The sequence below is a fragment of the Fundulus heteroclitus genome, chromosome 12 (genome assembly GCF_011125445.2).
Source record: "Fundulus heteroclitus isolate FHET01 chromosome 12, MU-UCD_Fhet_4.1, whole genome shotgun sequence".
In the NCBI taxonomy this organism is placed as follows: domain Eukaryota; kingdom Metazoa; phylum Chordata; class Actinopteri; order Cyprinodontiformes; family Fundulidae; genus Fundulus; species Fundulus heteroclitus.
The window spans coordinates 32514783-32531129 of record NC_046372.1 but is presented as its reverse complement, the minus strand read 5'-3'; the positions used below and the strand labels follow the sequence as shown (position 1 = coordinate 32531129).

The following is a 16347-nucleotide window of genomic DNA, read 5'->3' as shown; positions in this document are numbered from 1 at the left end:
TTGATAACATCAGATTGTTGACTAATATATATATAAGTTATAAGTTTACTAAACACTAATTCTTACATCAATTCTATATGTGGCAGTATCATAAGAGACCGGTTGTTTTCTTGTTATTCCTTTAAGCGTCCCTGAATATTCTGTTTTTCTCCAGGTTGGTCTGAGCCCCCACCAGTGGCTGGGGTCTTTTTTTGGGCCGTGCTTGGCTCAGAAAAATCATGCACCGTGGGGATAAAGACTTGCAGACATCAGCGCGCAAGATGGGTACGTCGTTGCTCTTCCAGCTGTCGGCCTATGAACGCGAGCTGGACTTGGTGTTCCTGGACCACAGCTACGCCAAACCGTGGAACGCTCACCCAGATGCCAGCAGCGCTCGGCCCACCAGAACGCTGTTTGTAACCCCACGTCGTCAAGCTGAGCCTTCTCCGTGAGTATAAAAAAAAAAGTTGTTCTAAGAAAACACTTGACTGACTACTTTTCATCTACCTCAGGGGGAGTTGGATTATTTAACAGCGGTTCCTCAAATGATTCCTCTGTTTCTCTTCTCCCATATAGAGACTCAGAATCATTACTAGACGTGGAAACGGTCACACCGACACCCGTTCCTCTGTATGACAACCAGAAGGCTCTAAGCGTGATGAAGGAGTGCGAGAGGCATGTCCTGTTTGCTCGAACGGCTGCCGACGGCCCCCCACCCCCAGATGATTGGGAAGAACATATTAACAAGTAATCAAACACGTGTTGATCCCTTATACTGCAGAATTTGGTGCTTAAATAACAAGTGAGAAGTCAACTACACCATTGGCAGTACAACGTGTTGAGATTATTTTTCTATTTCAGGGCGGGGTGGTCAGTGACCCAGAACAAATTGTTCAACAAAGTCCTTAAAGCTCTTCAGGCGGAAAGACTGGCACGTTTGGCCAATGAAAATGTGACTGTTTTTTTTCTCTCTTATTTATTCCTTTCAATATACAATGCTTGACAAAGTTAATATTTGTAGTAGTTCGTAAAGGTTAAAGGATTTTGTTGGATTTTGACTTTAGGTTAAAGACCATTCAGTGTTACCTTTCATCAGTAACAACAGGTTTTTCTTCATCTGTGTTGTCAGGCTTCCAACGAGCCAATCCTGCGAAGGGTCGCTGTAGACAAGTGTGCTAGGAAAGTTAGACACGCGCTCGCCAGCGTAAGCTGGGAAACCAAGCTGACGCAGTGGCTGCACACCACAATGATCGATTCTTTGAGCCTTCCTATGCTTGCTGCCTACCTGGATGTGCTACAGACTTTAAAAAGCAAGGTATGCGCTTAGTCACTGGTTGAAAACCAAACACTAGTTTCTGTATTTTCATTGCCTGCTTGGCCAAACAGTTGAGTTTTGATATATCTTCCCGTCGTCTCTGTTTCTGTAAAGCTGCCGACGCTGATTGACAGAATGTTACTCCCGTCTGCAAAGACTGGATCTCCCAGTGCAGAGGCGTTGTCCCTGCTTTTGAAGCGTCCCTGGGATCCTGCTGTCGGAGTTTTGTCACAGAACAAACCGGTAAAAATCATTACAATTAATTTGGTGGATTTTTTTTTTTTTAACCGCCTTGCATAACTATTTGTCAGTAATGGTAGGGATCAAATCATGAAGAAATCTGACTGTAAAAGACTTGAGACTGGGGCAGATGTCCACTTTGTATCAGCACCCTGATTATTAATGTGCAGCTGGATCTACAATGGAGTTATTCAAATCAAGGCATATTAATGTGTTAGATTAGCCCAGTCAACGTCCAAAACCTCAGTTCACTTTAAAATCTGACGGCAAGTAGGGATGGGTACCGATTTCTGTACTTTTTTAGGTACCAACCTAATCCCATCTGTACTACAGAGTACCGATTCATGTAAAATCAAACGGTGTCATGTTTCGGTACTTAAACGCATCACTGTTTACATGCCGAACATGAACGCAGCATTGCACACACAAAAGCGTAATGATGGTAAATAGCTTGTACAGCGCTTTAACTAGTCTGACGACCTCCACAGCGCTTCACACTACAGTTTAGTCAACAAGAATCCCTAACATCTGCGCCACTGTCGCCCCAGTAGCTGCTGGTCGAGTAGATAAAGCAAGCATGGCTGTTAGACAGCACTGAAAAGTATGGCTCCATTTTTCAAAATGTGCCCCAGATTACACTCGCTGTGATATTTGTGAGGCAAAGTTCAAAGCCAGCGGCGGGAATACTTCTAATCTGAGGAAGCACCTGGTCACTGCTGCCAATTTGAATGAAACAACATTAGGTAGATTGGACAACACGGAAGAAATAGCAGCATCAATGTTAACGCTTGCTTCCTCGACGAGCCGCCATTGCTATCAAAACAGTCTCACGTCGTGGTCGCGTCTCCACTACGTCACATCTATGAAACTCCAGCCCTGCGTCCTGATTGGCCAGACCATAAAATTGGTTGGGGAAATCACTTTCAATGGGCGATGTCCCAGATGTATGTGAGTGAAGCTAGGCGGAGCAACATACAGCTGGCATGAGTCAGGTTAGCTGTGAGCTCCTTCACACTTCTCTTAGCTGTGTCTGACAGCCAATCAGCAGCCTCCTTCTGAAACCCACCTGGAGTCATAGCAAAGAGTATCCCGCCCTAATTTACAAAGCGGGATAAAACCTAATGATTTTATATGGTTTCTTTTCTTCTCTAAAACTGTTGCCATTTAAACAATTCCCTGAATTTTATTCACACACAGCTTCAATCCCATATTCACCTCGTTCACTTTGTGCCTCTGATTACTGTTGTTTTGGTATAAATGTGTTTTATGCGCTGTGGATTCAGGCAATGTATTAAAATTTCTAAATCATTTCACAAGGTTAATTTCTAGATCCAAACTAGTTTATATATTGAGAAATAAATATGTTAAATTTTAAACAGCAAGACATGACAATTCACAGAATCTCTCCATCCAGTCTGACTGGGCCTCAGCTGTTAGGCAGAGAAGTGCAACTATTTTAGTCTCAAAAGAGTTGTTGCACTATTTGCACTGAAAGGTTGTTGTGCAAAATGTTGACTAAACCTGGGGCTGACAACAAAGGCATGCCCTAACTTCAGATTTGTATTTAATAAAAAAAAAGAAAAGTAAAACTATGTATCAGTGATCTTTGACTTTACAACATGTTCTTTTATGTTGCCTTTTTATTTTGGCTTGTCACATAAAACCCCAATAAAACTCACAGAAGTTCTAATGTTGCAAAGATCTCAAATTCAAGGAGTTGGATGTTTATTGTGAGACAGAATGCTGCTCATGAAATGTGACTTTATACACTGGATCATCATCTGTATTTTTTTTTATGTGTAGTGCAAGCTTCCCGGGTCTCCTCTGATTCTCATCGCCCCTTCAAGCCCAACAAATCCGGCCCTCTCCACGTCACGGCGAATGAGATTTTGGCAGTCGCAGCTCTCCTGCTTGGGGAAGGTCGTAAATCTGCCTCTGTTTGTGTCTCAGATCAAAAGCATTTTACTTTCCTTTCAGGTGAAAGCTTAATGAGTGCTGTTTATGCTGCAGGTCATCCCGGTGCACACTCATGTGAACAGTGGGGCCAATATTGGAATCACACAGTGTTTGGAGCACATGCTGGGCACCGTCAGGGCCAAAGTCATGGAGGTATTGTTCTCTGTCTTTATAGTTGCACTCATGACTGTACTGTTGATATTTAAAGGGTCTTTTATCCCGTATTTTACATTGAAATAAGGAGTTATACGGTTGGTCACATAGAAATTGCATAATAAAAAGTGATTTGTTTAATATTACCTTGACTAGCCTAACAAAATCCTTCTCTTCATCAATCATTTCTAAGAATCTAAAATCAGGATAAACATGAACTGGAAGTCTACCATGTGAACAGATCCGTGTATATTTTAACTGATAGTGTTTTTGCTGGTGTAATTGTGATTGTATCATCAATTTTCTTCAAAAGGTTCACAGTCACTTCCCGCACAAACCCATCATCCTGGTCGGCTGGAACGCTGGTGCGCTCATCGCTTGTCATGTAAGACATGATGTACTTGTGTCGCAGTGATGCATCCTGACACCAGGATGTGTGTTTTCTCAATAAAAATAATATTCAGATCTGTCTGTAACTTATTGCTGCTGTGTGTTTAGGTGTCCCTCATGGAATATCTGACGGCTGTGGTGTGTCTTGGCTTTCCGCTCCTCACAGTCAATGGGCCCAGAGGGGTAAGACCTGAACCATGTTCCTGCTCGCTGTAAAAAAGGTCTAAATGGGGAATTTCCTCTGGAATTGGGTGTTGTGATGACCTGTCGATGCATTGCTGGGTGACAGGATGTGGATGACCCGCTGCTGGACATGAAGACCCCCGTGTTGTTTGTGGTTGGGCAGAACGCTCTCCAGTGCACCACGGATGGCATGGAGGAGTTCAGGGAGAAGCTGAGGGCAGACAACAGCTTGGTGGTAGTCGGAGGAGCAGACGACAACCTCAGGTCAGTCACGGTCTTTAAATAAGTTTGTTTATTGCTTAACCCGAGCTGGTGCTAGAGTTTGTTACTGGTTCTATAACAGAACGGACTCGGGTTTTCCACAGCCTGAGAGCCACCTCTTCATTAGATGACTTAAAATGTGTCTACAGTAAATGTTTGATCCTCCCTCTGTTATATTCAGAGTTTTTTTTTTTTAGATAATCAGTCTGCAGGGAGATACTAGTATGGCTGCACAATACTAGAAAATCATGTAACAACAATATAGTTGGTGAACGTTGTGATAATGATACCAGTAGCATTAACTCTGTCTTTAGCGCTTACTACGCTAATCATTAGAGGAAGCATTGGAAGCATATTCTGCAACCTTTAACTTTTTGGTCAGATGTGGGCATCTACTGCTGTGAAACTCCCAACAGGCTGAATATTGCATCGGCAGACAAACTAAAAGCTACACATTTAGAAACTATTGGGCAAAAATCATTTTTATAGCAAAAAGACCTTTATGATATCAAGGGCTGGGCGATATGGCCTAAAATCAATATCGCGATAAATGGACCAGTTCACCTCGATAACGATAAAAGGACAATAACACTAACCTCCACCACCACCACCACCTGGGTACTTGACAGCCAGTTATTTTGATGGTATGATTCCCCTGGACTATCACAGTTTAATTATCTTAATACATGCACCGCCCAACTAAACAAATTTCCTTAACAGGGCGTATATGTTAAAGATTAAGTGATATGAATAACGGTATGTAGCAACTGTGCCTTTATACCTGATTAACTACATTAAGATGTGCAGTCTGTGCCCAAAATACTGCACTCTCCTCCATCTATTGAGCTTGGCAGCTTTAACTATGTTTGCAGCGTTTTACATGAGGCTGGGTATCGATTCAAATTTCAAGAATCGATTCGATTACGATTCTGAAGATTTGGAATTGATTCTTTTAATACGATCCGCAAATTGGATTGCTGGTATTAAAAACATTTTTAGCTGTTACCTGAATTTCATGACTGTGTAGTTATGCAACATATTGATACTAGTATCATATTAACATTCAGTGGCATATTAATAAAGTAATGATAGTTAATGGTGGCTGTAAGGACCTAAGCTCCCTGAATGTTGAGACAATTGCTTTCACAGACATGCTGTGGGGCAGAAGACCCAAATAGATCCAGGGTAGGAAATAGAGGATACCAGAGATATCTACAACTGCTTTTTCTATTCAATTCAATTCAAAAATACATTATTAAACCAAAAGGGAAAATTAATTTGGACACTAACCTGGTGCATTATTAAAAATATGACATAAAAAATTCACCTGGTGGACTGGAGTGTAAAGGCTCCTGTGATGTATGTTGCGTCCATGCTTTCAACCACTAGGTGGTGCTTGGCGCTCTCTCAGTGCACACAGAGAGAGGGACTGACTTCTTGCTGCTGAGCAGTTTAAAGTGTGACACCACATACGCGGTCGTAAAATGTGAGCGCTGCACGTGCCTGTCAGCGTGGGCTCATGTCTGCACAAGTAATGCTGGCTCACACGTTTAAGTTCACAGTGAATAGTTAAATTTTTTTTAAATGGATCTTTGGTTATATGGCATCAATTTTTAGGAATTAATATGAGAATCGATTCATAATTGAAGAATCGATTCATAATTGGAGAATCGATTTCTACATTCTGTAATCACGTTACTCCACCCCATCCAGTCTGAAACAAGAAGTGAAAGAAACGGTGAAGTTTAGGCCATATCGCCCAGCCTTAGTGGACCGGTTAGCTTCTATTTTATTGGGTACGATAACGTTCGCAACAAGATATTCATCCACCATTCACTAAAAAAAAAAGATTGTAAAAAGTGGTGCAGTTTTCATCTTGCCTTTCTTCTTCTTATGATGCAGTCGGCTCCTATTGTCAGCTCCCACTGCTTTAAAAGCAGAGACTCTGGTATCGTCTGTAAACAGTGCGCCACTTTGTGAGTCTAATCCTTTTAATTAGTAGTGTAACCAAGTTTTCTGGGTTTATTACCGGCACCGCGTGAGGTGAGAGGAGACTGGACTCGGCGCTGGGCTTCTGGGTCGCTGCATGGGAACCTTGATTTTTTTTTTCAAACACTTTTGTACTAAACACCGGGCACCTTTTTGCCCTATGGTAGTCCTCCAGGGATATTTCATAGGATGTATAAAATAGCAAAAACTTGTTTCTACACAGCAATGATGAATCAGATTTTTATTTTTTATATAATATCACTGATGTTACAACAATAATTAACCCAAAAAGAGTTATTTCACGTTCGTTAAAGAATGATAGAGGGGGAAAGTGACCACCAAAAACGTTCAGCACCGTGTTCCAGGCTTCCAGCAGTGTTGCCAGGTCTGCTTATTATCAGCAACTTTGAGCTTGTTCATTAATACTGTTTACAAGGTGGAGTTAATAGAACTGGTTGCTTGTTTCTCTCAATAACTAACAACACTGAAGTAGTAACACGACTCGCTCGCACCGTTTTTATCTAAATGCTGCGGTCTTGGCACAGAGGGATAACATATTCTTCTCATAAGCTTCCACTGTCGTGTAAAAGTTGAAAAGTAATTTATCCTGAACTAAAACAGCTATCCCGTCTAACATGCAGAGCTGCGCACGTTTGTCATGTGCTATGTGTGCATGCAGCACCTTCTGTCTGAAGAAGTGTGACACAGACGACAGCCGTTTATTAGCAGTTAGCGGCTAGCGTTAGCTTCCTCAAATGTTCTTATTCATCATTGGTTTAACAGCTGCAAAGCTAATATTTTTGTTTGCAGAATATGTTTTTTTAAAGCTAACTTTTTGCATACCTGTGCCGACCACTGAAAACAGACTTAAATCTGAGGCAACCAAGCTTAAGCCTGTTTTGCTGTTACAATGACCTGGTTGACAATTTGAACAGGCATCCAGTCCAGAGTTTACCAAATAAAAATTTTGTCCAGATGCCAAATAAAGTGAAATGACACTGCTGAGTTGGCTTCAGTTAAAAAAATATCTAAAATGTCAATCAAAACCAGCAATGACAAGAAAATTGAGCATGGAAAGTAATGCATTTTGAAGTGAAGTAGTTGTAGGTAGTGGACCTTGCAGTCAACCACATGCAGTTTTTCAGAAAAAAAATTGCTCAGTTGAACCACAGCGTTCATTGATTATTCTCTGACGTGCTGGTTTGTACTCTGTCTCGGTGTATTATTAGAACAGGCCTCCTGATGTTGCTGGGAATCGTTTTAAGTGTAACCTGCTTCTGTTTAGTCTATCTACGAATTGGCGAGCATGAGATGAGATGTTTACTTGTGCTGATAAGTCTCAGCTGATTTCTGAAAAGAGATTCAGCGAGCTTTGTTTTTGCATGCAAGTCTTCACTGGAACCAGTGACTATCAAATCTTTCTCCACTAAATAAGCAACATTCCTCTTTAAAAAAAAAAAAAAAAACTTGTCTGAGCTAAAGAGATCATGAGGAGTTAAAGTGGCTGCATCTGGGTTTATATTTCTGTTTTTAGATATGTTGGAGAAATGTATAACCCATTAATTTCCACCACAGAATCAATTCGGCAAAGATGAAGTCAGAAGGATTGACGCAAACGATGGTGGACCGCTGCATTCAGGACGAGATAGCGGACTTTTTGTCAGGGGTCCTGACTCGGGCAGAGGGCCACAGCCACGGCTCTGGGGAGATGAGAGACCTGGACACAGAAAAGAAGAAAAGGCCTCGACGGGAGCTTCCCTTTGACGTGGAGAGAGGCCGACCTTCATCTCCTGCACTCAGAGTTTCCATTTCACCATCGGGTTCAGAGGTTAGTTGAAAATGCCTTAAAGGAATAACTTTCTAAAGAAAACATGTGTTTAAATGACATTTCTAATGTAATCTGGTGTAAAGCTAAGGTGACATGTTACTGTAATGTCTTGTTAATGCTGTTGAGACAATTGTGCTATTGTATCCCACCTTTAAACTCATCTAAATACAGTTTAAGGCAAAGATAAAACTGGCCATGCTTGGCTGCAGGTGGAAAAATTTAAAAAAGATTTGGAACTGCTTCAATTTTCTTCATAGAAAATGCCAAGACATTTTTTTTTTTTTTTTAAACATGGTTATGATTTCTTTTGTCTAATTAGGATTTGTCCAGTGTCTGTAGCAGCCCCACTTCCAGTCCCAAACCTAAAACGTCCGGTCTGTCTCCGGCACAAAAGTCCAGTCTGATCACGGCTACGCAGCTCCTCAAGACCCACATGCAGCGATCTGGCACCGTGCTCACTCACAAGCAGGCTCAAGGTTAGTTGATCAGCTCTCCTAACGCATTAAAAACGCCCTGTCAGCTTTCACGGTTGCTTACACACACACACAGAGGGACTCCTGTTACCCGAGGACCAGCACCTCCCGTATCGGCCCTATTTGTTTAAATCTTTTTCGAGAACGAGTCCCCTCGATCTTTGGCCGAACCCTGCACAAGCTGACACGGCAGTATGTGAGATGTGAAAACGACTGTAATTTGTTTTTATCGTGTCACGACATCTGACGGGAGGGAGATGGAACGTGACTGAAATGCTTTCCTCTCCTCCTCTTGTCTCCTCTCCTACAACTTTCCTTTCTGGCTTTTCTCCAATTCATTCCAGCTCAGTTTGCTGCTTTTATGAAACAAAACATGCTTGTGAGGAAAAACCTTCCTCCTGGCACTCCTTGTATTTTTGGTAAGTAGCTCCTCCCTCCTCCTTTTCTTTCTTCTCGCCTTTTCTCTTGTCTTTTTCACTTCTTCGTTTTCCACATGCATTCAAATAAAGTAGCATCTTTTACGGGGAAAGGTCACACCGTAAATCAAAGAAACTAGGTTAAAAGTGACACATTTTGGGAGAGAAAAGAATGAACCACTATTAACTCAGATCCCTTCAGGGCTTCTGATATTGTCTGCATGCTTCTTTGTCCATGTGGTGCAGTTCCAGTGACCAGTGATCAGATAGAGGGCCTGGACAGAGACGAGCTACGTCCTCACGGCAAGAGGAGGCAGACGCCCAGTCCCACGCCCAGCAAGGCCTCCAAGAGAGCAAAGATTAAAGTTACTATTGTTTCCCAAAACGAGTCAGCAGGAGGAGCCATGAACCCCGCTGAAGGTACGAAACCTGGATAAGTCTGTGGTTTATAGGGGGAATGCTGCAGCAGCACTTAACTTACAGGCATCTAAACAAGGACCAGGTGTTGAAGCTTTGGGTGAATCAGTGGTTCTTAGACTGGGTTCACAGTGGGCCGTTATCTGCCATCTTAGCCTGGAGCTTTTATAAGAAAATTCAACAAAAGTTTGGTTTGACTTTAAATATGTGGCCTTTGGGCTATATATGTGACATTTGCACCAGCCATCAATTTTGCCCTCCTCCAACCAGAGACAACTTTCAACAGATTTCAATTATCAGTAGGTCTGGGCAATAGGCCTCAAAAATAAAATCTCAGATATTTTTAGACCAAATCCAATTAATTGATCCCCCCGCCCCTACTTTTCATTTCACAAAAATAAATTAAATCTTTTTCGAGTAAAAAGCAAATTTTAAGAACTTTTTTTTTTAAGAACTTTTATGTCTAGCATTTCATCTGGGAGTGCAACTAAATACAAGCTGTGAGACATGCTTGTAGAAACATACTTGTAGGACAGCACTGCCATGGTTTACAACGGTAATATCGTTAATCCTTGGCGATACCCATCCCTATATATATATATAGACTAAGTCATTACCTTGTAAGCCCAAACCAGTCAGTTTTGTATCTTGCTTGTTCTTAATTAATGCATAATAAACACTTGTGAGTGAGTTATAAAGTGTTTACAGATTAATTAATAACATATATATAAATCTATAAGAGGAGCCTTATTGTAAAGTGGTACCTAAAATATATTTTTTAAAACCTGAAATTATACATATTTATCATGTTTTGTGTTAATTTATTTTAGATTTTAAACCCTGAAATGAGACATGGTGTAATAATTATGCACTAGATGTGTTTTTATAGATTGTACATTTTATATTTTATGGAAATTTAATAGGGGATGCTCACGGACCCAATGCAGTGCATTCATGATGCCTCTCAGCAGCCCGCTGAGTGCACTAAAACACTTTACTGGCACCATGAGAGAGAGAAAATGGTGAAATAGTAAGAGCGAAGGCCGTTTGTGTTCGCCATAACGCGTTTGAAAAGTCTCGGGTCTATTAGGAGAAAATGAGGCTTTTAAAAGACTTGAACCCATTTGAGGTTTCTGACAGTTAACCTGTGATCTCAACTTGATCCTGCAGTTGTTGTTTTGTTTTTTTACCACATAGTTTATGTGGGTAAGGAAGAAAGTAAAGGTATTTAAAAAAAAAAACTGTGGAACATGCAAGTTATTTTAGCCAAATTTTGCAAAACCTCCCAAAACACGAGTTGAGCTAAGTAAAGCGGACCATGATGATTTTGAAGAGAATCTCATTTCCTCACCGTCACGTTAAAACACGATCGTGGTGGGTGTCTGCATTTCAAGAGGAACTTTAATCCTTATATTGGCACCATGCTCTCCAGGCATTTAACTGACTGTGACCTTTGTATAATGCTTGGATCCCAAACTCAGCGCACTTTTGCTGAGCTGGGAGCCTGGATTTGTCGAGTCCTTCACAGTGGGAGCAGCTACTGTTTCTAATAGCTAGAAATGTGCTGCAGTGACAGGAACAAAGCGTTCCCTATTAAAAGCTTCAGCTGATCGATAACTCCATTAAAAAAAACTCTTTAAAAAGTCAGAGGGGTTTTTTATTTAGAAAATGATCCTGTTGCTACTGGGTTGTGTTAAAAATAGATTTTCTAATTCTGAATCGATTCTCATGTTAATTCCTTAAGATGGATAACCGTTTTTAAAAATGCATTTTCCACTGTGAGCTTAAATGTGTCAGCTGGAAATGCTCACTCGCACATTATGCTCATCCTGGATGACCCTGGATCTGTTTGGTTATTCTGCTCCACAGCATGTTGGGGAAAGCAATTGTCTCAATATAAGATAAGATAAGATAGTCTTTATTGATCTCACAATGGAGAAATTCACTCGTCACATCGGCTCATACAAGAAGGTGCAGAGTAGGGAAGGTGCATTCAGTTATATACAGTGAATCTTCATATCTACAATGGATCAAAAAAGAATACCAAAAAAATACAAAATACAAAAAAGGAAATAGGAATGTAAGTGTCTCATTTGTCTCATTTGTCTCATGTGAGAGGGTTTGGTCCTTACAGCCTCCATTAGCTGCTATTACTTTATTAATTTGCTGTTGAATGTTGATATTATACTAGTATCAGTTAGGGGTGGGCGATATATCGAATATACTCGATGTATCTCCAGTTTTCTTCCAAGCGATGGTTAAAATGACTTTATCGCGACCATCGAGTGTCAATTTTCATGGCAAGATTGATTTAATTCACTGTGAGTTTAGTTTTTCCCACATGCTGTGAACGCATCACTCGCTCCTCCTCCAAAGCAGAAAGCGCTTTGGCGTGCACACACACACACACACAACCTGTGCTCTTACTTACGTTGACGAGACAGCGAGGGCTATGCCGACAGCGGGCGTTTTTGGATAAATAAGAAAATGAGTTGGAAAAGAAACAGCACTGGGTCAATAATATGGCCGTGGTTTGGATTTCACAAGAAGGATGTTGAACAAAATGCGGTAATTTGCAAAACATGCCGTGACACCATTGCCACAAAAGGTAGCAGTAGCACAAATTTGTTCCACCTAAAAAGTCATCCAGGGCAAAATGAAGAGTCTTGTAAACTCAGTGTGTCGACACTCCCTCCCCCCCCCCCCCCCCCCCCCCCCCCCCCCAACACACACACACACACACCGAAGGAAACTTTAATTAAACCAGCCGTAAAACTGTTGAAACTGGCGTCTTCTTTTGCTAGGTTAAAAGTGGCACAGAAAAAAACGTTTATTTAAAATTTCCCAGCACCTAAAGAGCAACGGAAATATTTTTGAGATGCTCTGAATATGTAGCTGCAACTGGTCAGTTGATTTTATAGTCACAATACAAGCTTTTGTTTTTGAGATTGTCACATTTTTATTATACAGATTTATATGCCTTAAGCACAAAAGAGCTGCTTTTATTTCAGGTTTATTTTGTGTCAGATTTGTCCTTGGTGTTCCTTTTGGCCGCTGGGATGTTCTGTTTTTTAAGGTCCATTGTTGACCATGAAAGAGCTTTAATGTGACAATACTGTAATTTATGAAAAGCTTCTATGTGCAGCTGTGGTTAAAAAATGGCTAAAATAAAAAAATTTAATTAATTTTTATTTTGCAATGAATTTTTCAAACAAGAACAATTTACAGGTTAATTTGAGATATACCAATGCAACTTTAGGCACTATTTGGCTAAAAACATTTGTTTTTCAAGGTTATTTGAACATATTGTGATATATATCGTGTATCGTGATATAGCCCAAAGATATTGTGATATTAGATTTTCTTCATATCGCCCACCCCTAGTATCAATATGTTGTATAAACTACACAGACATGTAATTCAGGTAACAGCTAAAAAGTGTTTTTTTAATACCAGCAATGCAATTTGAGTCTGAAAAGAATCGACTCTAAATCTTGAGAATCAGAATCGAATCGATTCTTGAAATTTGAATCGATACCCAGCCCTAGTTGCTATTCTTGCTATAATGTTGCTTTGAAGAGCTCTACTGTGTGCTGGATTGTTTTCAAGCTTAGGTGTCTTATTTTACCGTAGAAAAACACAATTTTGGCATTAATTTACAGACGCTTGATTAAACCCTTCTGCTGACAATCACAGTTTGGCCGACTCTATCAGAACCAGTAAAACATGTGAGCTTTTCTTTAAGCTTATTGTGAAAAGCATCGACCGCGCTGTTCTCAGGGTTTCCCCACTGATTAAAATCACCAGACAGAAGAAAAGAGATCCCGGCAGCTGATTTCGAGACAGAACGATAAGATCCAAAGCTTCTTTTGTGTTTGTTGTGGTTTGGTTTGCAATTTCACAAAAGTGGGAGGAAAGTGCTTTAAAAACACGGCGGTGCATAATTCATAAAACGTAGTGGGTTTCTGATAACTGAGGGGCATCTACCATCTTACCAAATCTTTATTTTTTTTTCTTCTCAAACCTGGATAACTGCCTCCGCTAATGGTGGGTTAATCTTTTTCCTCCCAGCGGGTGTCTCTGGCAAGCCTCTAACTGTGGCAGTGGGACAGACCGTGCCTGGTGCCAAGGAGCTTTCTGGACTTCTCACAGGCCAGCGGTAAGCTCGCCCACTCTTCACAGCCACAATGTAGAGCTCCTAAAAAAACCCTAAGCCTACCTTCCACCCACGTCCACGCCTCCCCTGTTTTACAACGATGTGTCTTGGTGCAGAGGGATTGATGAGGGGCGGTGCTGAGAACTGAGCGAGCTGAAACGATGGCCAAGCAGCCCCTTGCTGGTGTAGCTCCTGAGTAGACTGGTGGTCTGTGTGTCACTGCAGGTCTGGTAGTCTCTCAGAGGGGTCTGGTGCCCTGTCCCCAGGCTCCAGCTCATTCAGCAGCGTGCAGCCTTGCATGGTGTCAGTGTCCTCCACACCAGCCCAGGTGCAAGCTCCAGCTACTGCCCAAGGTATCTCTGTCTTGTCCTGCTTTGCACGCTCGTTTTGCACCCAGCCGTGCAAATCAACTCCTCACGGTAGCCTCAACGCACGGGCCGCGGTCTGTTGGCCCGAGTCAGGTTGGAGTTCTGAACACAGTGTGCGAGGACAACATACTCTAGCAAACATCATCATTGATCACCTCTTGCGCCATTGCTGCTCGCCACTGCCCCCACCCTTTCCCCCCCCCCCCCCCCTTTTTGGACACGGTTGTCCTAGTTTTGTGCTTGAGTTTGTGTCCTCGTAGTAAACCTTTTTTGGTTTTCTTAAAAGTGTTCGTTTTGGTTCTAAAATCTGCCCGGGAGGAGTTTTAATTTAATTTTTATCTTTGCTGTGTGTCCTCTTGTTTTCTCTGCAGCACCTTCCGCCAGCAGTCTTCTGCAAGGCCTAAGTTTCAGTCTGCAGGAGATCGTTACCAAAGCTCCTAACCTCCCCTCTACAGCGTCGAGCACAGGCAGCACTCAGGTACTCTGGGAAAGCTTTTGTTAGAATAGACACGTTACACCTGTGGTCAGAAGTTTACATACACTCATTACCATGACTGTCATACTCATTTAGGTTTTAAATAAGCATTTAAGCCGTTTTTAAGGGTGGTATGAACGTTCAAGAGGCATCCTTAATCATTTATTGATTTGTATTTTTTCTGGTCCACTCAGGATGAAAATAACACATTTCAGCTTAAAGCTATAAACACCCAAACCAACATCTGGACAAATTTCCATCAATGAGGTCCTATAATGCTGGCTGAATGTTTGACCTCTCTTTGTATCTTAAACAGTTAATTTCGATTGTTAGTTTCCTGGTAGAGACCCTGCATTTAAGCACACACATATTTAATAAGGTTGATGTATTCCACGAGCCTAATTCTAACCTGCTTTATTCATTATAAATCCACTTTAATTCACGTTTGGGATCATTGTACTGCTGGAATACCTAATATTATCCAGCTGTGTATTTGAAGGGAAGTTGGAGAATTTGGAGTTCTTCATTTTTCCATCCTGCCCCTGTGGGGAATGCACCTTTTTGTCACGATGGCAACAAAACAAAGCCACAATATGATGCTATCACCACCATGCTTGAGAGACAGGACGGTGTTCTCAAATCTGAAACCATCATTGTGACTCTGAAATAATTTCATTTTATCTAAGGACAGTTTGGGTCAGATGGTGGTTCAGCAGTACAAGAATCCCAAAACACATAAAAATTAAAGTTTGTCTTTGGTGATGAGGTCGGAAGCCCTCCTTGTATCACCACCATCTTCTGAAAAATATCAAATAAGGGTTTTAATATTAAAATTATGAAACTGGACGGATGGGAGTGAATGAGGGGAAAAACATTTTTAAAAAAAACTGTATCCATTTGTTTCTCTCAGGCAGTTTGTGGAAATTCCCAGGATCCGGTGCTGAGCTCCGTCGGTACCAGCGGCAGCACTCTGCTCCGGGCAGTGCCTGTGGTCACAGCAGGAGGGGTCGCCAAAACCACCGCCATCCATCAGCTGCTCACCAACGGCGGGCTGGCCAAGCTGGCGAGCAGCTTGTCCGGCTTGGCACACATCACCAATCAGACCGCTGGTATGTGTCGGACTGCCAAAACACGACGGCCACGTTGAACGCCCGGGTTCATTCACTCGTTGTTTTGGAAACAGTAGTTCAGGACATCTTTAGACCAGAGAGGATTACCGCATCGCAGAGACGCAGGGGACAGCTCTGTGGAGGAGAGCGAAGACGGCTCACTCTGCAGGAGCCAACTGGTGTAAAGTTTGCAGAGTCAGACGTGCAGCTGCAAGAAATCTGATGGAAGATCAGCAGCACATGTTTGGACTCATGTTCATGTAAAGACAAATGCAAAATTGCTTAAATATTTGATTCTGGAGAGTTAAACATACAATTATGTTGGATGGGTTTATAAAATGCATTAAAACATTGGATCCAATCCGCTGCCATTGTCGGAGTTGTTTGTTATAGTTTTTTTTCATTGCATGTTTCATTAATTTGCCTCATTATCTCATAACATGCTATGAATTCTTCCTTAAAATCTCCTGGGTAAAATCTCCATAAACATGAATGCTGACCTGTTGGAGGGACATAATGGCGTTGACACATGGCATTATTTAAGTTCTGTTTCTGCTGTTACAATAAAGACTAAAATCAAACTTCTTGCTCTGTTTTCTTTTTGTTTTGAGTTTGCTGTCTATTGGTTCCCCTCCTGTT

The 16347-nt window shown here is 41.6% G+C and overlaps 1 protein-coding gene across 6 annotated transcripts in view; it reads left to right on the top strand.

Moving 5' to 3' along the window:
- LOC105926849 (KAT8 regulatory NSL complex subunit 3) overlaps positions 1 to 16074 on the top strand; it is a 17829-nt gene extending 1755 nt beyond the window's left edge. The window contains exons 2-19 of one of the 6 annotated variants that reach the window (XM_012863321.3): positions 155 to 427; positions 556 to 726; positions 841 to 931; positions 1109 to 1294; positions 1409 to 1537; positions 3338 to 3454; positions 3545 to 3643; positions 3957 to 4028; positions 4142 to 4216; positions 4323 to 4480; positions 8042 to 8294; positions 8614 to 8770; positions 9112 to 9186; positions 9430 to 9603; positions 13672 to 13759; positions 13982 to 14109; positions 14496 to 14602; positions 15510 to 16074. In XM_012863321.3, coding sequence (XP_012718775.2) covers positions 219 to 427; positions 556 to 726; positions 841 to 931; positions 1109 to 1294; positions 1409 to 1537; positions 3338 to 3454; positions 3545 to 3643; positions 3957 to 4028; positions 4142 to 4216; positions 4323 to 4480; positions 8042 to 8294; positions 8614 to 8770; positions 9112 to 9186; positions 9430 to 9603; positions 13672 to 13759; positions 13982 to 14109; positions 14496 to 14602; positions 15510 to 15746 — 2526 coding nt within the window. In that variant the 5' untranslated portion in view covers positions 155 to 218 and the 3' untranslated portion in view covers positions 15747 to 16074. The other 5 variants (XM_036144466.1, XM_012863324.3, XM_036144467.1 and 2 more) reach the window with 5 other exon arrangements.
- Positions 16075 to 16347: the final 273 nt, after the last annotated feature.